Genomic DNA, 24,301 nt, shown 5'->3' on the forward strand with positions numbered 1-24,301 from the left:
GGCTAAACCACAGGCACTACTGTTGCTTATATTCTGTAGAAGGAGCTTGTTTTTCAAAGAAAAAAAAGCTTAAATAGTTTCTAATAATCATGCCTTTGCTTTAAAGCCGTAACATAAAATGCCCTTGAGCAATCACAGCAGTGTTAAGTGTTAATATACAGAACAGTGACTATACAGGTACGTTACTCTCACATCCAATGCACTTATGTATTAAAGCATAAGATTATGTAATTGAAGATTAGAGCCAACAGAAACCTGCAGGGTCTGGGGGACCCACCAAGCTCCTATTCGTTCAGAGGAACGGACCCCAATTGCTTAAGGGACCTGCTTGGTTTTTTCAAACCCGGCTGTCTTCTCCAAACAAGATCCCTCTTAAACCTACAAATCTCTGTTGGCTTTAGGGAATGGGCATTAGAACAAATCGAACTTTCACTTAAAGTAAGAAAAGACAAATCCATTCCAAAAACATTACCTAGAATACAAAAAAAGGGACAGTAAGTATAGTGGCCAGATTCCCAGTGACAATAAATAAATCCTCCTCTCTTCAATGTTCGGTATGATGCCAATTCACTGCCATTTGTTGAAAAGAAGATAAGAAAAACAAGCCCCCAGATTGGTAAACACATTGGCAAGTTGCTAGATTCCAAGCTGGTTACCCTTGTTAAATCCGCTCGAGTTTTTTCAAAATATTTGGGCTTTTCAACGCGCCCAGCCTGCTGGGCACAGTTAAGTAAAAGGCATTTATTTGCTATATCTAAGAATTCCCTGCTCTCATCATTTTAAAATGTTCTTCACATTTTTAAAACTGCCTTACCCTTTTTGGACGTATTTGGATCCCATGAAAGTGGGTACAAGAGACGAGTAACTGAAGTGGGGGGTTCTAGGTCTAACCGGCGGCAGCAGCATGCACGGGATTGGAGGTGGGTGCTGTGCAGTCAAGAGGAATCGTGGGAGAAAGGAAGTCCTTAAACACCCTACAGAAACAGACACTGCAATCCAGTATGGCTTGTTCGGATGCATTTACCATGAAGATACTAGAAATTCAACCTACAAGGCTACTCTTAAATGTTAACAGGATCGGCTATGTTGACAGTGTGCCCCTCCCACGGCCCTCCCCCCAATCCCAACAGAGTCTACCATTTCCAGATTCACTTCGCTCTGAATATTGCTCAGCAATTGTTACTCCTGCTTTTCTCAGCCAGAACATACTACATTTAAGTGAAGATTTTACCCCTTTATCCATTTTGTTTGTACATTAAAATAACTTGAATTTGCTTCTAAGCCAGACTACTAACAATGCATCTACAAAAGCTTGCAGGAAAAAGAAAAGAGAGAAAAGAAAAAGCGAAGTATAGTTATCCTTTTTTCTGAAATTAACTACTTCGTGGTTCCCCTGCCCCGACCACCCCCCCCCCCATTATGCATTTAAAATTTTACAAAGACTTGTAAAAAAGTTAAATGGAATTTGGCACCTTCAGAAAAATCAAAAGGGAAACTAAGATTAAAATGTGCAGAAAGAAAACTGTCAATATTTACAAATTAAAAGATCAAAGTTATGTCAGTTACGTATGTTGCTTTTAATTCTTAGCTAAAGGTGTCGAGTACTTTCAAAAGAGCTGTATTCTGAGTTGCCTACAAAATCTTTTGTTTGATTACAGATTGGAATGGATCGAGACAAATTAGGTTTTATGAATTAAACAGTTCCTTCCCCACTGGCAGCATTTCTTGGGAGCCTAAGCGAGCCTACGAGAAGCGAGGGGCTGAGCGGTCGTTTGTGGTGGTCTTCTTCAGTTTCACGCCCCTCCGGATGGCGTTCAGCATGTCTTCCCCTTGCGGAGTATCTCTCGGGCTCGGGTCTGCAGCGTCACTCTCTGGAATCTGGCCTGGGGAAGCAGTGGCACTTGAGGGATCCCTTTCCTGGTCTTCGGCCTCGCTTTCTGGAATCGCCTGTCTGTGCTCCTCGGGGATACTGGGCTTCGGGCCTGGAAGAGGAGGGTTGACGGAGGCTTGGCCACTCCACATTGAGGAGGGCATGCTGGTGACACCCTGGGGGCCCTCACCCACAGAGGGCGACTCGGGGCTGTGCTCACCCCTCTCCTCTGGCCCATCCGGAGGTGCCGGCAGCACCCCGGGGAGGTCTGGGACGGTTGGGGTCTTGACAGGGATCACGGGTGTCTTGATGGGGATGGGACCGGCTCCGATGGTCCCCCGGCGGACAGAAGGCTTGGTGGAGGGGGTCCGTCGGATGGTTGCAACCCCTGGGGTGACCATAGCAGGTCCGAGGGTGGTGGGGAGGCCAGCAGTCGAGGCCGGGCGCTTGGCTTGGAACATCCGTCGGTAAGACTGGCTGATGTCACTGTTTCTCGGAATGGTGGATGATTTGTCAAACTCCTGCTGGTCTGCCTCCTGGTCACCGCTTACAGAGAAATAATCATAATCTGAAACTGATGATAAGATTTGATTAGGAATCTCCAAGGCAGCAGCTTTGTTTTTTGATTCTTTTGTGCTAGAGGACAAAAGGCACGAGAGGCCAGGTGCTTTACCCACAGCCTCATCCCAAGCACCTCCCCCAGTCTCCACACCGTCCTTAGAGGCCCCCAACGTCTGAGAACTGCCCCCCAACCCCGCCACCAGGCAGGGATCTTCGTCCTGCTCCCGATGTAATCCTGGGCCCTAGAACGGGGCTGGACGTCACAGGCACACACGTGATCCTGTTGAGCGGTGAAGCATGCCCGAAGGCCGGGCTACATCAGAGCTACCCACCCAGCTGCTCTGGGAGGAATAAAGGAGGTGAGCGGGAAGAGGAAAGAAACTCCACAGACCCTCCAGCCCGGAATTTGACAAGAGAAACAACCCTTAGACAGACGATCGCAGGCCTTACTCTCTCATAAGGGACTCGCCAGGCGAAGGCTGGAAAAAGAACGGAGCTACTGGCAACGAGCCCCTAAAAACAGGTACAAAGACAGGCTCCGTCCACGAGGTGTGTGTATGTGCTCTCAACACTGGGGTCACACGGGAGGCAGAAGCACACAGAGTGAACGTCTTTGAGCGGGTTTCTGAACAGCAGCCCCCCCGGCATCTGGGGCCAGGCGAAAGGTTTGTTGCGGGGACAGGGGGCCGTGCTGTGCATTACACGACGTTTAGCGGCATCCCTGACCATCTACTAGATGTCAGCAGCACCCCCTCCATGGGTGACAACCAAAAATGTCTCCGGACATTGCCCGATGTCTCCTGGACAGCAAAACGGCCTTTCGCTGAGACCCACTTAGTCCTAGAAGTTCTGGCCAGTGGACCGCAAATACGTTTGCTCAACTCCCCCAGCTGCGCCCTAGCCCCGGCCACCATCTTGCTGGCCTGCGTGTGCTGTGGTGAGGGGGGCGGGGTTAGTAGAAGAGTTGGCTGGAATAGGTGAAGAACTCGGGCCTTCAGAACTGAGGTTCAAGCCCAGGGCTGCTCATTAATTGTTTGGGCGAGGTACTGAGCCTCGCTGTCCGATGCGTAAAACGAGGGCGAGAATCCGTACCACCATAAGCTTAAATGGGAAAAGAGAGCGCTTAGCACCAAGTGCTGCGACACAAATGACCTGATTGTCATTCGCGGCATCTGAGTTCACCCTGGGAGCTATCCTGCACCCGGATGGTGAGACACGGGAGAAGCTGCAAAAGTCCGGTCACCGGACGTGGCAGCTACCCGCTCACTACAGGCCAGCTCTCCCGAGCATGCCCAGAGGATGACAGTGGCTCTGAAGCGGGTCTGCTGGCCAGGGCTGACGCTGTGCTCCTTCTTCTGCCTCGTCCCGGCAGGGAGGGCACCCCTTCTCCTCACCTGCCAATGCTCAGGAAGCCCCGGACCGCCTCGTACCTTGGGAGGGGATGGTGTCCTCAGAGCAGCATGGGGTGGTCGTCTGCGTGCTGTAGCCGCTGGAGCACTGGAGCGAGTCCCGGCTGCTCCTCTGCGTGTCCAGCTGGAGGCCCCGCGACAGGGCCAGCGCCAGTTCCTCGCAAGCCTCCATCTCCTCACCAGGCTGCACGCGGGAGGAACGAGAGAGACACAGACAAGCCACAGGGGCCGTGAATCCCCTGTCCGGTGTCCCCAGAGCCTTTCCGCATACTCCTGCAAGTGGGAGCCTCCGTAGTGCTCCTATTCTGCTCCCGCGAACATCACCCATCTACGGGTCCTACCCGGGCTCTAGAAAGTTCTACCGGTCTGATGTCAATACAAGGCTTTTCCCCGGGGGTGCAGGAAGTTCGGGGTTGGGGCGGGGGGAACAGGGCTCAGGTCCTTCCAGCTGCAAGGCTGACTCGGCCCCCTGCTGCTGGCCAGGTCTAGAGGGCAGAGAATAAAAGCGTCACCCTGGTGGCAGCTGACACGGTCATGCTCCGTGGTCTCTGAGCTTCCTCGGCAGCTGCAGGCGCACCACCCACAGCAGTGGATCCTCCTCCATTGGGGTCCGGCTCCCGCTTCTCCTTGCGGCGCTGTAGGGTGTTCACCAGGGGCTGATCATAAGGTCCTGGCTTGGCCCAGTCCTAAGTAGAACAAGTGTGGTCAAGCACCAGGGCCTCGGCCTCCACGTGGAGGGCCGCAGAACCCTCCGGACAGCTGCCCGCAGACGGCAGCTGGCCCCGGTAGGGGCAGCTCAGGCTAGGACAGGCCAGCAGGCCCTTCTATGTCCTCAGCCGGCTCGAAAAGAAGGCAGTGGAAAATCCTTTGGGGGCCCCCCGGGTGCCTCCCCTTTCCTCATATCTGCCCAAAGATGAAAAGCCCTCAACAACCAGGCAGGTGGGTACCTGTGGGAGACTCAGCCACCTAACGGCTGACCAACTGTCTAAGGTGTCCGAAGGCACCAGCCAGTGGAGACCCAACCCAGGGACAGCGCCCCCCACTTCTGATGTCTGAAGGAACCCTCTCTCCCCCAGCAGCCCAAATGTCTTCACTTGAGTGAAGTGGCCACCAGGAGGCACTAAAGGAATTCAGCCTCGCTCGGAAGCTGAACCTCCACTTCCTGGATACTGGACCCCCCACCAAGGGCCCGCAGGATGTGCCCTCTGAGGCCCTCACATAGGAAAGGCAGGCCTCTGGGGTCAGCAGGAAGACCCTGAGGAGCCTGAGGGGACCACACTACCTGTGAGGGGTTAAGCCAAGACCTGCTCTAGATGCCACAGCCTAGGCTAACCTGCGATTCAAATTCGGGGCACCTCCTTGTAGGATATCCTCCTGGCATCAATTGGACTCGCTAGGAAATAATTTTAAAACTTTGCTTTTATATTAAAGCAAACATGTTTTAATATAAAACAAATGAGACTAAAAATAAAGTCTGCATTCACACTGAAGATAAAACATGATGATAAGCCAAAAACATAGTTTGGATTATGGTTCCGTTACCATGGCCCAATAAGGGACTCCAGGGACAAGTCTGAGGCACATGGTGGAGAAGGGCAGTCCCTCCCAGCCCCTGGTAACAGTGACACCCTGCGGTGGCCCCAACAGTGTAGAACTGCCTGCCGGCCCTGCAAGGCCATGTCTGGCATCACCGTCTAACCACCTCTAACCGGGCCGAATGAATGTTTCTGAAAGGGAGCCTCGCCCAGCTCCGCTCCACGTGGACATTTCTATCTCAGATCTGCCTGCTGCTTTTTGGTTCTTCCCAGTGGGAATTTTCTTAGGGAGAGGTGTTATATGGGGAGGAAGGCAGAGTGTGGAAGGAAGGGGCAAGGGGGGGGGGTCAGGATGAGGACCGTGGGACAGAAGAGGGGGGAGCACAGAGCCATGAAGGGGGAGGAGGGAAAGAGAGGAGGGAGGAGAGACACAAACCTTCCAGCTAGGGATCTGAGATGACGGGAACATGCCGGGCCCAATGGTGTAATAATGAGCGTAGTCTGGAAGGTGGACAGAGGTGACCCGAGGGAGCAGGCGGGAGGCAGGCAGGCAATGAGGGGAAAGGCTTGCCCCCACGGGCCCCACATGGGACTCACTTGGCAAACTACAGTGAGAAAACCCGTTAGACAACTGGAAACAAAACAAACAAAAAAGGGGGGGGGAAGGAAAATAAAATTAATATAACAGGATGAGTGTGGAGGTACAAGATGGCATTGACATTCAAGGGAGGAGGGAGACCTGAGTATTTATAAATAAAACAAGCCGCTCCTGGATGATCCGTGGTGCCAGAGGAAGGGCCACGGGGCAAAGAACACATACTGGACGGCAAGAAGTGTTCAGTCAAGCAAATAATTTATCTACATTTTAGAGTAGTGTGGAAATTGATCGGTGTCCTTAACTTTTTGGCGTTCTCAATGGTTTTGGATGATTTATAACCAATGGAGCTTAATTTCACGGTGATAATAATTTGTTCATCTCATTATGCAAATTTAAAACATTCCCAAGCAACAACTGAAAACTGTTCATTCTGGGTTTCTGAAATCATCACACTGTTCAGGAGCAGAATCCAAATCGGGGTGAAGGGGGAGGAGGGGTTGGCGAACTAAAACGCAGAAAAGCGCACAGCCTCTGATGCAGTGAGATGTCCTCCTCCGATGGTACCGCAACAAGGAGGCCACGGTGGGTGGGGTACTTGGGAGGGGGAGGGGGGACAGATGAGCGCACGACACTTCTGAGAAGGAGCCTTCCACCTCCGAGCTCCCCATACCCCTTCCTCTCCCTCAGGACACTGCAAGGTCATTGCCCAGGAGCCAGGCACCCTTTCAAGAAAAAGCCCTCAGCCTTGTCCCTCTCTCTGGCCCCAAAAGGGACTGCTCCTGGGATGCATTTTGTAGATTTTGAGTTTCAAGGTCCTGGTGGTGACAGTGACGGTAGGTGGGGGGCAGGGGAGGAGGGGTTGGCCACGGTGGCCGGGGCCCAGCCGGTCACCTTCTCTGTGGACGCCCAGGCGCCCATGGTGGAGCCTGAGCTGACTGAGGTGGGCGAGCTGCACTCGCTCACGGACTGGCAGGTTTCGGAGGCTTCAGAGGAGGCCGAGCTGGACGAGTTCTGCAGCAGGGAGGGACCACATGCCACCAAAAGTAACAGGAAATCAAAACAAGAAGATGGGGTGGGGAAGTGCACGCACAGAGAGAGAGACAGACATATACACAGAAGAGGGAAGGATGAGAGAAGCAGAGGGTTAGGGTTATTTTTTCCCCTTTGCCAAAGCTGCACCCACACAGAGGCTTTCAAGCCCTCGAAAAGCAGCATGAGACACCTGCCAGATGGTCAGCCCCTCAGGACCCTGATGTGTGTGTGTGTCTAGTGTGTGCCTGGCACTGGTCAGTGAGACTCCCCGTGTTCCTTTGGGCGTTTCTTCTCATGCCACAAGTCGAGGTCCCAGGGGAGGCCTGCCTTTGCTATCTCTCAGGTGCACAGGCGTACTTAGTGCCTGAGGACTGACCCCCTCCACCACCACCACCCAGCTTGGGCTTCTGCTCCATACCCCTCCAGTCCCCAGCCTCTCCCTGTGTCACATGCAGCCTCTGCACCCATGCAGGGTGGTTTCCAGCCATGAAGCTGCATCTTCACAGGGCAGGTTTTTAGGTTTCTCTGCCTGGGAAATGATTTTGAGGTTTGGCCAGTGAGGCCTTGAGATCAGTGCAATGTTTCCAGGGGCCATCTAGGGAGGGACGGAGCATCTGGAGAGATCTGGGGCATTACAGAAAGGAGGTCTGACTTGGGACAACATGTCCTTGTGCCGATCTTTATTTCACCTCCAGTCTTGCCAGTCGCCTGGTGTCAGCCGGGGTACGTGCCCCCAGCTCAGTCTCCTGACATTCGGCTCGGGCAGGGACCATGCCCGTGGGCTCACCATTATGTCTCAACTTTCTAGTCCTGAACTGGCACATGACAGGTGCTCAAAACTACCGAATGGATGAGTGATGAAGACCATCTCTTCCAATATAAACTTCCAATATAAGCACCAAGATAGTGCTTCGGGCACACCCAGATATTTAAGTTCTGTTCGCTGCTAACGCCAATCTCTGGCTCATCCTTTTGTTTAAATAAGCCCAACCCTACCGGGGTCTACTCTTACTTCCTCAAAGTGTTCCTGAATTCACTGCCAAGGAGGCCAGGTTCACGTTTCTGTCATGTCCGTGTCCACCTCCTTCACAGCCAAAGAAAGAAAGGTTCCGGCAAAGGGACAGAGCTATAGCTCTCCATCCTGCAAGCAGCAAGGCTCCGAGAAGACACTCCACTGCATGGGGCCCCACAGAACCAAAGCAAGGACACGCTACCCACTGGACGCCCCGATGGCTCCTCAAGCTCAGAGTCTGGTTGGTGGTTCCGGAGCCAAAGTTTGAGGGTTTGTATTTAAGTTACGATTCTGTCACTTCTCAGTTGAGGAACCGCAACCTTAATCTAAAACTCCAATTTCTTTCATTTTGGGCAGAGGGATCACTAATATCTAACAGAGGAAGAGAAAATGAAATTTTCTATGTGTCCATCTATGTATGTAGCACTTAAAAAAGTGTACAGAGAGGCCAGTTATCACTATAATTTACTAGGGCTGTTCATTTTGGTCCCTCTAATTCAAGTATGTTCAACTTGAAAAAAAGAACCAATAAGCCATTCCAGGACTGCAGGTTCCTATTTCTTTTGGCTTCTGTTCATTTTTCCTAAAGAACCTCTTGCCTCCACGGAATGAACAGCTCTAGGACGAGACCCTCACAACAGACATAGTCCCACTCCTGGGCACAAGCGGATTAAGGTTAAATTTGAAAAGGGCACAGTGGAGGAAAATGGGAGAATTCTTAACACATTTCATCACTTGGCACTGGTTGAGACCCACGTGACCGAGGAGAGAAAGGAAGGGCTCCTTCCCCTTAGAGATGTGTGTGCCCTTCCTCATCCTAAATAAAGGTAACATTTTGGGAGACTGGATCCTCTGGCCTATGTGATTTGTACAATTTCCTTAACTTCCCCTCTACCTTACAATTATAAGCAGCTGTAACGCCTTTTTTTTTTTTTTTTTTTTGTAAAAATAGAATTCTGTTTTAAATTTTGCAGCATCCCTGAGCCTATTAAAACTACCCTAGAGTACCCTAGAGTTGCTAGCCAAGCAACTTGGGCACCAGCTTTCAGATTTAAGTAAATCCCACATGCCAACTTCTGCTTCCCTCGACATTACTGGAGGCAGAAACGCTCACTTCAGCCTGATCCACACACAGTCTTTGTCAGGGAGGCTGGAGCACGTGGCCTCTCTTTTTTTTTAGAAAGGAGTGTCAGCACACAATACTATGTTAATTTGTCAGTTGATTCAAAACACACACAGAATTAGGCTGCACATTAGAATAGCCTTGGAAGAATCACAAATTCCTGTTTTCCTTTCAACCATTCACACTCTGCTTTCAAGACACACAGGTATGGTTTAGCTCTGCCGCATGGCGGGGGACGGGCAGGTGACACCTTTCGGACCCAGCCAAAGCGCCCCAGCTAGGACAAGCACATTAGAACTCAAAGTCGTGGCCCTTGGCCCGGAATGTCTCTGTTTGAAATGAAGTCTCTCTCCCACAAAGACAGAGAGAGGCCACAGTCTCCTGGGACAGCTGGAAAATGCCAGAGGGACCACTGAGCTGAGAACCTCCGGGTTCACCAACGTCAGACACATCAGGCAAGGAACCGTCTGGCTTAAATTCCCCAAATACTTCAGCTGCTTGCTCTACACGAAGTGTTCCCCAAAACACTCTCCCAGGGACACCTCACGGCTGAGACAGAACAGAAAGGACTCTGGACTGCTTGCCAGAAACCCTTGTTCCAGGTCCCCAACCTGCAGGTCAGATAATTGTGCAGCTTGGGTAAGTCACATCTCTGAGCCTCTGTTTCCACAGCAAAACAGGGATAACAATGCTGCACAGATAGCAGACGGAGCATGTCCTGCGGTGGTGCCGGGGACACTGTAGTCAGTGACTGTGAAGCAAACTGGATACCTGGATACAAGAAAAGCACGCGACCTTCTAAGTCCAAAGGATCTCGGGCCAAAGCTGGGTCAGCCTCAGAACACACAGCGGGCACTGAGCCACATGCTCCCAGCAGATGGCACTGTGGGGCACCCCGGATGGCGTCTGCTGTTGTGCTGCGTATTACTAAGTAGGAAGCCAGACCCCTGGCACTCCGAGAAAGAGGACGGAGAGGGTAGCATGGGAAGGGCGTCACAATACCCTGTCCAGCCCCTGCCTCCTGCTCCAGCTGGAACCACGGGCTGGGCCAGGTCTGGCGCCACTTGACCCAACTGGGGCTGGAAGATTCCCCGCCGGCCCCTCTCCCAGGAGCAGAATGCCAACGGAATTATCTGCAAGGGCTCTAAGGATTCATTCTCATCCTCACACCAATTGCTAAAAGGAACCGGAGAGGGCCAGGGAAGGTTTCCAAGGCACCGTTCAAGGACAGAATCTCCGCCGTTCAGAGAGAAAAGCAGACGTGCCGGCGGAGAAGGTGCCACCATCGCACGCACGTCCGTTAATTAAGCATCATGCGAAGCCGGGCACTTACAGGGATGCCGGAGGGTGGCCAAACTCCCTTGAGTCCGTCTACTTACCTGAGAGGACTCCCCAAACCAATGTGGCGACTTGACCATCACCACCATGGAGACAGGCTTCAAACCCAACTTATGGTTCTCACCCTTTGGGGAAAGGACACATCTAAAGATGAGAAATTAATCCAGAGGTTTCTCGCGTCGAGAGGACAGGGGTCTGCCTGAACCGACATCTTTCTTTGCATCCGGCCAGTGACGGTGGTCCAGGCACCACAGCCACTTCTGGAGCCGAGGGCACCCTTACCTGGTTGGGGGCCTCTGGCGGCATGGGGGACGGTGACTTGGACTGGAAGGCGTCCTGCGAAATGAATCCTGAGTCGTGGGAGGACACGCTGGACAGGCGGACGGGCGCCTGCTGGGCCAGGTTGGAGCCGCGGTAGCGGTAGTGTGAGCTGGGGGAGTGAGTGTGAGAGCCGCTGGAGCGCGAGTCACTGCTGTTGACGCTGTTCAGGCTGCTGTGGGGGCGGAGGGAACGCGGGCGTGCGAGGTTAAGGGGCAGGGATAGGGGAAGGGGGGAAACAGAAGACAACGGAACAGGGGAGGGGGGAGAACATAATATAATCAGCTGGGTACCACGGAGAGCTGGGCAAACGGTGGAACGTGTTTCCAAAACACCAAGTCATTAAGCTAGTACACAAAAGGTTTTTATCGTGTGAGCAAGCAGGGAGAAAAGTGGGAGTTGTCAAAAAGCAGGTCCGCCAAGACTCACTTCTCTGATGGTACGATGAGGTGTCCCTGGCACCAGGTGCCAGGATTCTGAAGAGTCAAGTGCTACCCAATTAATTCAGCTAGGTCATCTACCACCAAAGCTAGAGACCTAACATCTGTGGCAGGAAAAGAGACGGGGCTGATCTTATCTGCTCATCTGCTTGCAGAATCTCATGAGCACGGCGCGAAACCCACTAAGGCTTCAGCATCATCTGGTTAGTGTATTCAAGGCTCTCCCTTAGATGCACCATCTGGGTCCAGGAAACCAAGGTCCACCCAGACAACCGTCACTTTGGGAGTGCAGGTGCCACGGCGCCCCTCAAGGAGACTTCATCCTCGACGAGCCTGGTTCAAGACCGTCATAAAGAACACGGGCAAATCAACTCTGTGTGTTCATGTCAGCGTGTTTTACCTCTTCTTACCAGAGTCGATGCTTGAATGAATGGCTTTTCCCTGATCACAGACATTTCTCTGTGAGAGTATCTGCGGGCCTGGTGTTACAGCACACGTGGCAAGAGGCAGGCGGCTTTCAACAACTACAGGCAGCCGAGGCTGAGCTGTTTGTTTCCGAGGTGAACAGTAAACAGGATGTTGAGAAGCATCACACACCCTCTGGGTGTTCTGTCTGCGCTGCGTCTCCAGTTCTAACAAGTATGCGCTCTAGTAACTCAGAGTGCAAAAACCAGAAAACCGAACACAGCCCCACGGTCCAAACAAGCAGAACGGACAACGGGAAGCCCTGGAAGGGCCGGAATAAACAGCCCAGCCTGGGATTACCAAGTGTGTGGTTTCTGCTCCCGGCGAGAGAGTCTTGTCAGATTTCACAGACCCTGACAGCTAATGAGGCAGTCAGGACCGTGACTGCTGTACGCTAGAATTACTTGACAACGAATGTTCCGACAGATAGAGGGGAGTGTGCCAGAGGAAATCACTGCCGCTGGGGATAATTACCATAATTTTTGCTTCCCCCAACCCCACCCCCCCACCCCACCAATCAGCCAGAAGAGGGCATTTGGGGACTGGCAGTAAAGCCCACAGCAGCTGCACTCCAGCAAGCTCAAGGCCGATGTTGTCAGTGCCGCATGATTTTTGACTGAAGCTAAAACTAGAAGAAAGAAGAGAGAACTCGTGCAGCTTTGTTTTGTATTAGTGAGATAGTTCTCTTTGTTAGCAAAATGAAAACCCAACAGATTTGTCAAACACACACACACACACACACACACACACACACACACACACAGCCCATAAGTGATGACAAGGAACCAACCAACATTTTCATGATGTAGCATCTTAAGTCTGAAATTACTGCTCTGTGTTTACTACCCAAGGTTAAATATGACACCACACACACACACACACACACACACACACGTGTGTGTGTGTGTGTTTGGGGACATAACCAGACACAGACCAGGCAGATCCACCCTGCTCTTTCCTCTCACTGCTAAATTCGCAAGAAGTGGAAATCTACTTGGCTTTGAAAAGTCAAAGAGAAAGGTCAGTAGGTTGCGTACATCAAGAAGGGTTAGTGATGCGTGATGAAGTTGCCATCCTTCAAAAAGAGAATACGCTTTGCAGTCAGCAGGCCAAGAATGGTCTTCTAACAGAAAACCGCTAGGGAACAATTTTGCAGATGGCAGACATGTCCGGAGGATTCTCGCTGCAGGTGAGTAGGGGCAGAGCCCAGCTTTACTTACCTGCAGACACTAGACTTGCGGGACATGGTGGTGCTGGGAGAAGAGGGTGGCGTCTGGTACGACCAACTATAATCAGAACCTTTCAAGTCCAGAATCACCTAAGGGGACAGAGCCAAGTGGGTAGGTGAGGTGCTGAGAAGGGAAACATCATCCATCAAATCTTTAACCTGTATCATCAAAATGCTGTCATCATCAAGGGGTGGGGTTAACGTACAAAATGTTGTTAACGTCTTTTCTTCGGTTAAAGAACAACAGTACCAATCCATCAATGTCATAATCCTTTTTTCTGAGACAAGCAAAAATATAAAAAATTGGAAGGGGGGAGGGGACCATGAAATGTCAGTCTAGAGGGAGAGGGAGAGATTTACAGCTACAGATTAATGATTTACAGGAGTCAGGTATACTCAAGGCCAGAATTTGTAGGATTCTTGTCTTACGGCACCACAAATTCAAACATGGTGTTAGGATTTGTCGGTCTTGCACGTTAGCCGCCTGATATTCAGTGGGTCACTTCTGGCTCTGAGATTTCAAAACCTGACAGAATCAAGAGCAAGCCAATTGGCTCGCAGTTACTTCTACATCTGGCTCCCCTGCTTGACAAATAGCTATTTGAATGTGAGGTCTACCTTTCATTCACGTAGTAGATTCTCAATAAATGTCTATTCATGGAGCAAACGCGTGCCTGCTGTGATTTGACAAAAGCAATTTCATAGAATGGAAAACGTAAACTCTTGTATTTGTCCTCTGAGTTGGTTCTCCAGGGAGGCAATGAGAATTTTCCACAAAGGGCAAAAGCCAGCATGTGATTCATCAGCTGTCCCCCCAAATACGGTCCTTCCCACTTGATATGTTAATGTCATATGAACCAAATGAATAAGCACGAAAGATGTCATCTTTTCTGTAAAAGAGACCCTGTTTTAATCCATCAGAATGGGAGAAATTCAGTGAGAATGGTTCACAAGGATGACCAAAACACATCACTATCATGTTCCTGTGAGAGTTTATTTCTAGAGGACAGGTGAACACAGTGGTTAAGGCCATGCATGGGCTCTCGACTGCTGGGTTCAGATCCCACTTCTACCACTAATTAGCTAGATGAACCTGGTTAAAGGACTTTATCTCTCAGTGCCTCAGTGTCCTGCTCTGTAAAATGGGAATAATACTGAAGATTAGCTGAGGAAGTCTACGTAAGGCGCTTCGAACATACATGGCACACAGCAAGTGCTCTATAATGGCTAGCAACGATGGTTACTGTATTTCACAATATAGCGAAACACAGATAGGACTTTAAATGCGATGCCTCCGGGAACTCTCGAGACCTTGAACCTTTATGTCTTTGGTTTGCCCTCCCGAGTGCTTAGCCCACAGCTCCTACCTGTTCACTTGAGGAGGGCAATTTGTGAGGGTCCATGGTCAGGCTTTTCAGATCTTCTGAGATGGTCTGAAGGTGAGTTATTTCCCCTAGCATGGAGATTTCTTCTTCCTGAAGGAAAGTCATCCACAACGTGTCATCATGAGTGATTCATTCATGGTCTTGGCTCAACTGTTTTTATTAGGGTTACTGTCTAACCCTTTCAACTTTCCAGAAAAGTCACCTCGAGACTGGTACATCTTGGTTAAAGGCACTACCAGCCCTTTCTTTTGGGAAACAGAAAGGGAAAAAGGAATCTGCCACAATTATGGAGTGACCTGTCCCGCCCAGACAGTGGTGAGCAAGTCAAAGAAAACACGTGGCCTTCCTCATGGTGCCTGGGGGGGGGGGGGGGCGCGGAGCTGCCACATCTTCCCGGATGGTCCGCCTGTATCTTCTCATGGAGTCCTGCAGCATAGCCCCCTCCATGGGCCGAGGCCCTCTGAGCTCACTCAGCTTCGACGGTTGACACGATTTGGAACAATTTTGGTCCAGATCTGATAACAGCTCTAGGTGACAGCACATGTGTGTGCAATAAAGTTAACTATCCCCTCCCCCTTCTTTCTTATTTTTTCCCCACCTACTTAATAGAAAGTCACAGCAAGTGAGATAGGGGCAGGAGACTGTGGAAGAAAGTCATTCACTTTACCCAAGTACCAAGCTGGGACTGCAGGCCTCGGCAAGAATGAGCCATGGAAAAGTTCTGTGCTCAGAGGAACGACTCCTACTTGGGCATTTTGCTAGGGCTGAGGGAAGTGAGCTGGGGTCGTTGTATCAGCTTCAAGAATGCCTACAGCAAAAGTCCTCAATTATGGCAATGCAAATGATTTACTTAAAAAAATAAGTCTTGGGGAGCCTGGGTGGTTCAGTCGGTTAAGCGTCCGACTTCGGCTCAGGTCATGATCTCGTGGTCTGTGAGTTCGAGCCCCGCATTGGGCTCTGTGCTGACAGCTCAGAGCCTAGAGCCTGGAGCCTGTTTCGGATTCTGTGTCTCCCTCTCTCTCTGACCCTCTCCCGTTCATGCTCTGTCTCTGTCTCATAAATAAATAAATGTTAAAAAAAAAAATAAGTCTTGCAGGGGGCACCTGGGTGGCTCAGTAGGTTAAGTGTCTGGCTTTGGCTCAGGTCATGATCTCACGGTTTGTGGGTTTAAGCCCCACATAGGGCTCTGCGCTGGTGGTTTGGAGTCTACTTGGGATTCTCTCACTCCTTCTCTCTGCCCCTTCCTCTCTGTCTCTGTGTCTCTCTCAAAATAAATAAATAAACTTAAAAAAAAAATCTAGGACATCTGGGTGGCTCAGGTGGTTAAGCGTCTGACTCTTTGATTTTGGCCCAGGTCATGATTCCAGGATCATGATCATGGGATCGAACCCTGCATTGGGCTCTGTGGTGTGGGCATGGAGCCTGCTTGAGATTCTCTCTTCTTCCCTTCCCCATCCCTCGCCAACTCATGTGCTCTCTCTCAAAAAAAAAAAACAAAAACAAAATAAGATTCTCTATCTGCCCCTTTCCCTGCTCATGTGTTTGCTCTTTCTCTCAAAAACAAACAAACAAACAAACAAACAAACAAATAAATAAATAAATAAGAATTGATTTGAGGCTCCTCCCATATTAACCTTATGGTCACTCACTGGTGTTGAACCTAGCCACTGGGTCTCAAAATCACCTGAAAGGCTTGTTTAAAACACAGATGACTGGGGATCACTTAAGTGTCCAACTCTTGATTTCAGCTCATGTCACGGTCTCAAGGTTCAGGAGTTCAAGCCCCACATCGGGTTCTGCACTGGACGTGGGGCCTGTTTGGGATTTTCTCTCTCCCTCTCTCTGCCCCTCCCCTGCTTGCTTTCTCATTCTCTCTCAAAATAAATAAATAAACTAAAAATAATTTTAAAAAACCACACAGATGCCTGGGTCCCCACCCCTAGAGGCTTGGATTTGGTAGGATTTGGATTCAGTAAGGTCTGGGTTGGGCTCGAGAAGCCGCATTTGTAACCAATTCCCAGGTGACACTGCTGGCCAGGCGATCGCACTTTAAGAACCACTCTGCAAGGCCTTCTAGACTTGGGGGGAAAAAGAGTAAGTCAACAACTCGGGCTAAGAACTGTGCACCAGGAGTGGCCATGTGGCCATCGGCAACTCATGGAGAATCACTGCTCTACAGAAGTGATTCCACCATCGTGATCCCTGATACACAGCAGATTCCTGATGACTCAGTGATGGTTGGATAAATAAAGGAAAGTCTCCTCCACACCAGCAGTGTAAGCCTTCCAGAGCCTTCCACTGACTTACAATCACGGGCCGCAGCATAGAGATGAAGGTACAGAATCGGCCGCGTTCTTCGATCAGTGCTTTCCGGACTGCCTGCTTTTCGGTCTCTTCCAACAAGAGATACTTGTCGTTGACATCTTGGAGAGCGCTGTCCAACTGAGGCTGGATGTCACCTCTCCCTGTAAACAAAACAAAGGCCCAAGCATGGCTTGCTGAAACACCAGCTTCTGGAACAAATGCCCTTCCTCCCTCGAGTCCTTGCTGGAGTGGAAACCACAAGTTGCCAGGACTTAAAACAATTACTCAGTTATACTCAGGACTGAAGGTAGCTGTTTGTCTAGTACCAGCCATTTCCAGTTTCCAGTGCCCAAAGGGCACGTTTATCCTCGTGACAAGGAAGATTTCCTGGGGTGACTCCTCCTGACTTGCCTTCTTGCCTTACGTAACCCCCTATGGAGACTTCTGCCAACAAAACCCCAGGATGTGGCAGCCAGACAGTATTCTTTCTTTGTAGAACATTCTGAAGAGGCCAAGGGATGAACAAGGTGAGGGCCTGTGGAGGTTTCCCGAAATGGGCAAAAAGTGGCTTTGTGGGGTCAACCTCAATCAAACAGCCTCTGTTTGGACAGAAGTTTCTGTCTCTGAAGACAAAGATGGAAAGTATCAACTGTCCTAGCCATGGCGTGGGGGTGGGGGGGCGCCTGAGACTCCCTGGCAGTCAGCTTAACTCCCTGGTGGAGTCCTGAATGTTCTTATAAAACAAGCCCAGTAACAAACTGACCTACAGTCAGGTCTCTGCTGGTGCAAGTCTAAAGGGAGGGTCAGTGCTGAGCCTGACCCACGTGTGGTAATCGTCTGGCCACATCCAGACCCCAGTTACGATGACACAACCCCTTCTAGGGTTTAAGACAGAGCGTTAACCTTTCAAACTAAAACTTTATAAAATAGTTAGCAAACCATGTCCATAAATAAAGTTTAATTAGAACGCAGAGATGCCCACTTGTTCATATACTGTCTCTACTTGTTCTTGCCATAACTGAAGAATGGAATTGTTATACCACATACTGTATGGCCCCTGGGCCAAGAATATTTACAACTGGATTCTTTAGAGAAAAGGTTCGCTGTGCTAGAAGAGAAACACTGGCACCACGACAGAAGGAGAGGCTACTGCAAATCTGATTTGTAGATGGGGATAAGGGGGTGACCAGCCGAGAGCCCAGCTCACGGGCTTCCATACTGGTCTCCCTATGCAGGGGCTTCACCTATCACCTGAACCAGGGAATGTTTTCTAAACTCCTTCAGAGCAGGGACTTGGAACTCTCCCAGCCCAGCCCCTGGTACAATGTCATGTGTGTATACAGCAAGTACTCAATAAATGTCTGATCATTTTCAACACAGAATGCTAGACATGGAAGGGGCCTTTGGGGCTATCCAACCTGTTTCCACTTCAGCAGAGCCTGAGAGAGACTTGCCCAGCACTGTTCAGGGAAAGGTGGGAATCCAGGGCAGAGCCCACACAGCCTGACCCCTCTAGGGCTGGACTCGTTCTCCTCTGTCCCACTGCCTCGAGCCACATGAAGGAATCAGCAAGGGGCCTGAGCAGTCACCGTTTAGCCCTCTCTAAAATGATGTGTCCTGCTCTTGATCTCGGCTTGGGTCATGATCTCACGGCCCGTGAATTTAAGCCCCAAGTGGGGCTCTGAGCTGACAGTGCAGAACCTGCTTAGAATTTCTCTCTCCTTCTCACTCTGTCCCTCTCTCACTCAGGCATGCACACACGCTCTCTCTCTCCAAATAAATAAATCAACTTAAAAAAATTTTAAATGATGTAGAGAACATTAAATGCAATGTGTTATTTGGTTTGAAAAAGGAAAGGGTCAGGGGAAATTGCCTTGAAAGTAGGAACATGTTCCATATTTTCTCTCATAAGCAGATGAGAAAGCTTAATATGGAGCAAGAGGTTGACCCAGGCTTCAAGAACATCCCACCAGAAAAGGTCTTTGGATTTAATGAGGGAAACATCACTTTCTGGGCAGGGACTGAGCTGTAAGTTGGCACACAAAAAGAAAAGTCCTGCCTAGTCAAAGGTCACCCCTGAAAACGCCTTGGATGGCTGGCGAAGTACATGCTGCATGCAGGACCCTCGCGAGTCAAGCCAGTACAAGTTCCGGACGGCTACAGCAGGCAGCACTGAATTCCGTGCAGGGATTTTATCCAGTGATTCCATTATGGGAGAGTTTGCATCTGTCCAAGGTGACCCTTCACCCATTCCTCCATTTAGTCAATGTCTACCCTCAGGATAATTATAGCATCTCCTGCAGGTTTCCCAGCTGCCTCCCCAAGGATGCAGGGCGCCACCGCCCCCCAGCCCCCCTACATGAACCTGGCCTCAGACCATGGGTTTCTCGAGTCTGCAGCGGATGGGAAACCTGTGAGAGCCAGGGACCATCTAGGGAGGGGACAAGTGCACCCCACTGAGGACACCCACCGTCTGCGACTCAAGCTCTAGGAGGGAAAGCTGGGGCATCAGCAGCCCTATGAGAACCGGGGGCTTTCTATTAAATTGCTGGTTTGGGGCGCCTAGGTGGCTCAGTTGGTTAAGCATCCAACTCTTGATTTCAGCTCAGGCTCATGATCTCACAGTTTATGAGATCGAGTCCTATGTCGGGCTCTGTGCCGACAGCATAGAGGCTGTTTGGGATTCTCTCTCTCTGTCCCTCTGCCCCTCCTCTGCTGGCGTGTGCACACATACTTTCACTCTCTCTCTCTCAAAATAAACAAATAAATAAGCATTTAAAAATTATTGGTTTGTGCAACTGAATCCACATACACCTAAGGTACACCTGACACAAGCCTCTGGTAGAGAAGCTCCAGGAGGCTGAAAACGCTCTCTTTTGTTCTGCAACCTGCAAAACTGCCTGGTCCGTCCCCAGCCCTGCCGGGGGAGGTGGAGTGATTTCAGGCTGGTCTAGGGCCTCCTCATGTCTCTCCATCTCCTCTATGATGTTCTAACAGAACATGAGGGGCCCCAGCCATCAGAATGTTCTCAATTCCTGGGGAGGGTGGAGGGGCGTCAGGAAGATAGATTAAAACCCACAACGCTTGACCAAACCCACTTGGATGTGCTTCGATTATGGCAGCAATGTCTTTTCATATCAGCCTCTAATTATAAGAAATTAGGAAAACGTGTATCTTCCCTTCCTTTCACAAAGTATAAGGCACGTTTCTATCTGTAATTAATCACACTGACTTTAGAAAACATACCCACATAGGAATGAAAAGTGACGGGAACCAAGTGTCATCTAATCTGGTAAATATAAATTTAAATTATTCTATAATTATAGCAAAGTTATCTTAAATATGTATTATATTGTAATTAAAGGACTTGCAAATTGTAGTATTCTAAAATAAGTATAATCTGTAAAGACTGCTATAATTATAGGCACAGTGAGTACATTTCCATTCAGGATATATCATAACCTAAAAACACAATGTTTATTTCTTAAATTCACCAATATAACATATAATTATATTTATAAAGAAAAAAACTGCAGGAGAAATTATTCCATGTCCCAATTGGATGCACTAGCTTCAAGATTCAATCCAGAGTTGTAGGAGTACTGATTCAGTGCACAAGAGCTCATCCATTTGGCTCCCCCAGCACAGCTGGCCGCTCGAGTTCCCTCTGGACTTGACCCCAGCCTCTCGTTCCACCTCTGCAATGGCCACCCTCACTGGGTCACCTCGATCTCTCGTCCGGATAGCTGCAATGTCCCCCAATTTGTCACCTAACATGCTGGCCCAGAGCAGTGCCAGACTCTTGCAAAAGGCAAAGTACCACTTCTCAACACCGCCCAGCGCTTTCAGGAAAAGTCCAATGTCATCAACATCGCCTGCCCTGCAAGGCATGCATGGGTCAGCCCACCCACCGGCAGCCTCTGAGATTCTTCTCAGGCCACTCTCTCTCCTCCCTGCACCCCACCGACCCTTCTCCAGAGTCCAGGGTCTGGCTGCATCCAATCCTCATACACGCTCTCCTCCCCCTCCACAGCCACCTAGGGCCTGTTCATCTGGCAACTCTCTGTCCTTCAGGAAATCTCTTCTGGAACTCTCTCATTAGATTGGGGTTTCCTTCCTTGATCTCAGAAGTGCCTTCCATGGATCCCACAGGACATTCCTCCCAGTACAAATTCCATCTTTATTTCTTGAGTTCTTTGCCTGAGGTCAGTCTGCCCTACTGATCGGGAACCCCACGAACGTTTCTGCTCCGCGCTGTACCTTCTTACCGAGCACACAGGCTCTCAACACGTGCGAATGAACGAGGCACTGGTAGGGTAGCTTGGCCCGAGTTTGCTGAATGGGCTCGACCATCCTGCCCTTAAATGGCCTAACATTATGAAACACAAATCCCGGGACCCAGGACTGCCAGGCAGCCACAATAAAGGAGAGGAGTGCCTTCAGGGGACTTTCCAGACAAAATTCCCGAATGAAGAGTTGCTTGTGACCTTTTCTCTAAACCTAAGTCACCTCGGTCTTGAGAACGGTCTTCCCACTGCCAGTTTCCAGGTCTTGGTTGTATTCACGCCACAGAATTCCAACGAACAACACCCAGGAGGCTTTTACTCCCCCAGAATTCAGAAGATTATTTTCTTTACAGAAAATGCTGCGGGGACAAAGCACCATTAATGGGCACAGTGCCAGGGGCCAAAGCAGCATCCCTAAAAGGAGAAAGGATTTCATTTTTCATTTTAATTAAGTAGGGAGAGATTACAAAGTGGTCTGGAATGATATGAAGATGCCATATCTTGCAAACATTTATATTCTGTTTTCCTTAATCTTTATGTAAATGTTTAAGGCAGGAATTAACACCCCCTATTCAGAGAAGGGAAAACCGAGACCAAGGGAAGCTACGTGGCTTGCATGGAGCCCCTGAGCCAGGAATAGGCCCGGCCACCCTCCACCCGGAGGTCTTTCCTGTTCAGGGGCGGCGCTCTCTGTACTTCATGCTCACGGCAAATATAAATCCTGGGAACAAGTCGCCAGGAGCTAAATGTTCAATGTCCCCAACAGCCCAAAGCAAAAACCCAGTCCACTGTGAATCGCATTATCTGGAACCTCCCAGCCTTCTCATCACACCCTGCAGCCCACGCCTGAGCCCTGGGGCTGGACCACGCCGGACACATTCTCAGGCAAAGGGCTTTCCCACGGGGAAGAACCAATACACTGGGTCAAGACCGCTATCAGGAAAATATCCAAGGTCATCTGTTTTTCCTGAGACACAAGTACAGGGAAACAATCAGGATCTAACAAAATGCCTTCCATCTGCCACACACACACACACACACACACACACACACACACACACACACACACACAGTACTTCATTTGGAGGCACCCATTTTTTCTCATTTTTATAGCTCACAAATCAGGGTGCGTCCTGCAATCAATGGTGTGCCAGAGTTCAGTCAGCACCATCTTTTCCCCTCTTTTATCGCGGTCCAGAAAAAAATGGTGTGTATCTCACGGCATCCTAGAGTCAATGAAATGTGGGCTACAAATACAGAAACGGACGCGTAAGAAGAGGCTGGAGATGAGAAATGGAATAAGAACTCCCCTTCCCCATCGAAAGGCGGCTGTCCTTGTGATCCCTGGACAAATCTTCTACCCTGATAGCCTGTAGCAGTTTTGGATTGATTCCCCAAAGTGAAAACAAGCAGAAGTCAAAAGAAAGATGGATTCGATCAGACAAGATGGGAGGCGTTCTGACTTAAAAAAATTCTCAAACCAACTCAGTTTCTGTTATTCTTTCAACGTGCTGTGTGCCTCACTGTCCACTCGTCTGTGAGATATACATAATAGTACCCTGCTCACAGGGTTGTTTTCAGACCAAATGAGTTCATTCGCGTGAAGCGTGTAGCACAACGCCCAGTACGCGGCGATCGCTCTGTACGTGTCAGGTGCTATCAGTGTCTCTGAAGCCATCCTCCCCACGCTGGGCACCTCAGCCGGGGGCAGTTTGCTGGGCACACAGGTTGGTTTTTTTTTTTAATGAGCTTTCAGTTCAATGTCTTCTTTGATGCACAGAAATGCAAAGGATCCCATAATCCTTTCACTAAAAGGTGGGGGTTTTGTCACCAGGATTCGCTGGTCCCTGGACCATCAAGCTGCTTAATCAAAGCAAAGACAGCTTAGAGGAAACTAGGAAACAGCCCATGCCAACGCGTGGCTCACCACCCATGGCGTCTCAGAACCCTCCTATCTTTGACATGATTCCTCCTCTGTGGTCAAAGAAACACTCTCCCATTCGTCAACCTGGTTGCCTGAAACCTGCATCTTCTTCAACTCTTCTCTCTCACATTTCCCCTAAAATGCTCTTTCTCCATCCCTGTGGCCACTTCCCTGAGCCCTGGTCACTGTCATCTCCCGTGTGGATCACAACAGCCACTTGTTAACGGGTATCCAGCTACGTCACTAATCCAAATGCACAGAACCTTCACAGAACCTTCTAGAAGCCAAGGAGCCTTCAAGGGCTTCAGAGTCCTGAAAGTCTTAAGTCTTTAATACGGTAAAAAAATGGCCCTGCTCACCTCCCTGCTCACCTGTGGCTAGTTCTACACCTGAGGGAAAATGCAAGAGCCATGCCTATCCAAGGTAAGGTCTTAAAGGTATAGCGCACTCCTCCATCTTCCCTGGGCATGGGGAGAACCGGAGCCTGGCATCGAGCCCCTGACGGACACCTACCAGGCACCAATCAATATTAAATGGATGAAATGTCAACGAAACCAGCCTTCTGCTTCCAGCCCCACTGATTTTTCTGTGTGCCTCTTCCCGGAAAGTACACTCATCTCTTGTCCCACCCACCCCTGTCTCTACAAGAATTCGATTCAACCTTTAGGAGTCTGCTTGAGTATTTGCCTCCTCCTGGAAGCCTTCACCTCCCCCAAGGAGAATCCAGCCCCAGCGTTTTCTTCATAATGAACTGTACTGTTTGTGTTGCCAGGTCACGGTTGTCGGTAGGACGCCAGAGTGTTGTGTTAGGACAGAAAATATGTATATGTTTGGTCTTTGCCCCAGTTCCTGGCACAGAACTTCCCCAAACCCTTGGAATTTCCAGAATGACAGGAGTGTCTTTGTCATCCTGATGACCTGGGGGTAGGGGGTTAGATAAGTTCAGGATGGGAGACACTTACAAGGAAAACCAACCACAGGATTAGAGGCTTGAACTTTCAGCCCCAACCCCTGACCTCCAGGGAGGGGAAAGAGGGTGGGGTTACATCACCAATGATTAATCAATCGTGACTACATAACAAAGCTTGGTAAAAACTTGAATAGCCAGTTTCTGGAGGCTTCCTGGGCTGGGGAATATACCGAAGTGTTGGGAGGGTGGTATGCCCAGAGAGGACAGAGCAGCTCTGCACCCTCCCTGACCCCACCACCACCCTATGTATCCCTTCACCTGGGTGCTCCTATGTATCCTTTATAATAAGCCAGCAATCCCAAGTACAGAGCTTCCCTGAGTTCTGGGAGTCGTGTTCATGAATCATCAAACCTGAGGGGAGTCCAGAGGAAATCCCGACTGTGAGGTTAGCCAGGCGGAAGTGTGGGGAGCCTGGGGAACCCCACTCGTGGCAAGTGGCTAAAGTGGGGGCAGTCTTGTGGCACTGAGCCCCTCAGCCTCTGGGACCTATGCCAACTCTGAGT

The 24,301-nt window shown here is 50.1% G+C and overlaps 1 protein-coding gene across 9 annotated transcripts in view; it reads right to left on the reverse strand.

The window, feature by feature from the left end:
- Positions 1-1,414: 1,414 nt before the first annotated feature.
- MTSS1 (MTSS I-BAR domain containing 1) overlaps positions 1,415-24,301 on the reverse strand; it is a 163,464-nt gene continuing 140,577 nt past the window's right edge. For 2 of the 9 annotated variants that reach the window (XM_042973346.1, XM_042973344.1), the window contains 9 exons: positions 16,622-16,779; positions 14,297-14,404; positions 12,922-13,019; positions 10,761-10,971; positions 6,865-6,984; positions 5,812-6,006; positions 4,353-4,526; positions 3,862-4,024; positions 1,415-2,444 (listed from right to left, as the gene is read on the reverse strand). In XM_042973346.1, coding sequence (XP_042829280.1) covers positions 1,744-2,444; positions 3,862-4,024; positions 4,353-4,526; positions 5,812-6,006; positions 6,865-6,984; positions 10,761-10,971; positions 12,922-13,019; positions 14,297-14,404; positions 16,622-16,779 — 1,928 coding nt within the window. In that variant the 3' untranslated portion in view covers positions 1,415-1,743. The remainder of the gene's footprint in view (positions 2,445-3,861; positions 4,025-4,352; positions 4,527-5,811; positions 6,007-6,864; positions 6,985-10,760; positions 10,972-12,921; positions 13,020-14,296; positions 14,405-16,621; positions 16,780-24,301) is intronic. The other 7 variants (XM_042973350.1, XM_042973349.1, XM_042973353.1 and 4 more) reach the window with 5 other exon arrangements.

The sequence above is a fragment of the Panthera tigris genome, chromosome F2 (genome assembly GCF_018350195.1).
Source record: "Panthera tigris isolate Pti1 chromosome F2, P.tigris_Pti1_mat1.1, whole genome shotgun sequence".
NCBI classification, from domain to species: domain Eukaryota; kingdom Metazoa; phylum Chordata; class Mammalia; order Carnivora; family Felidae; genus Panthera; species Panthera tigris.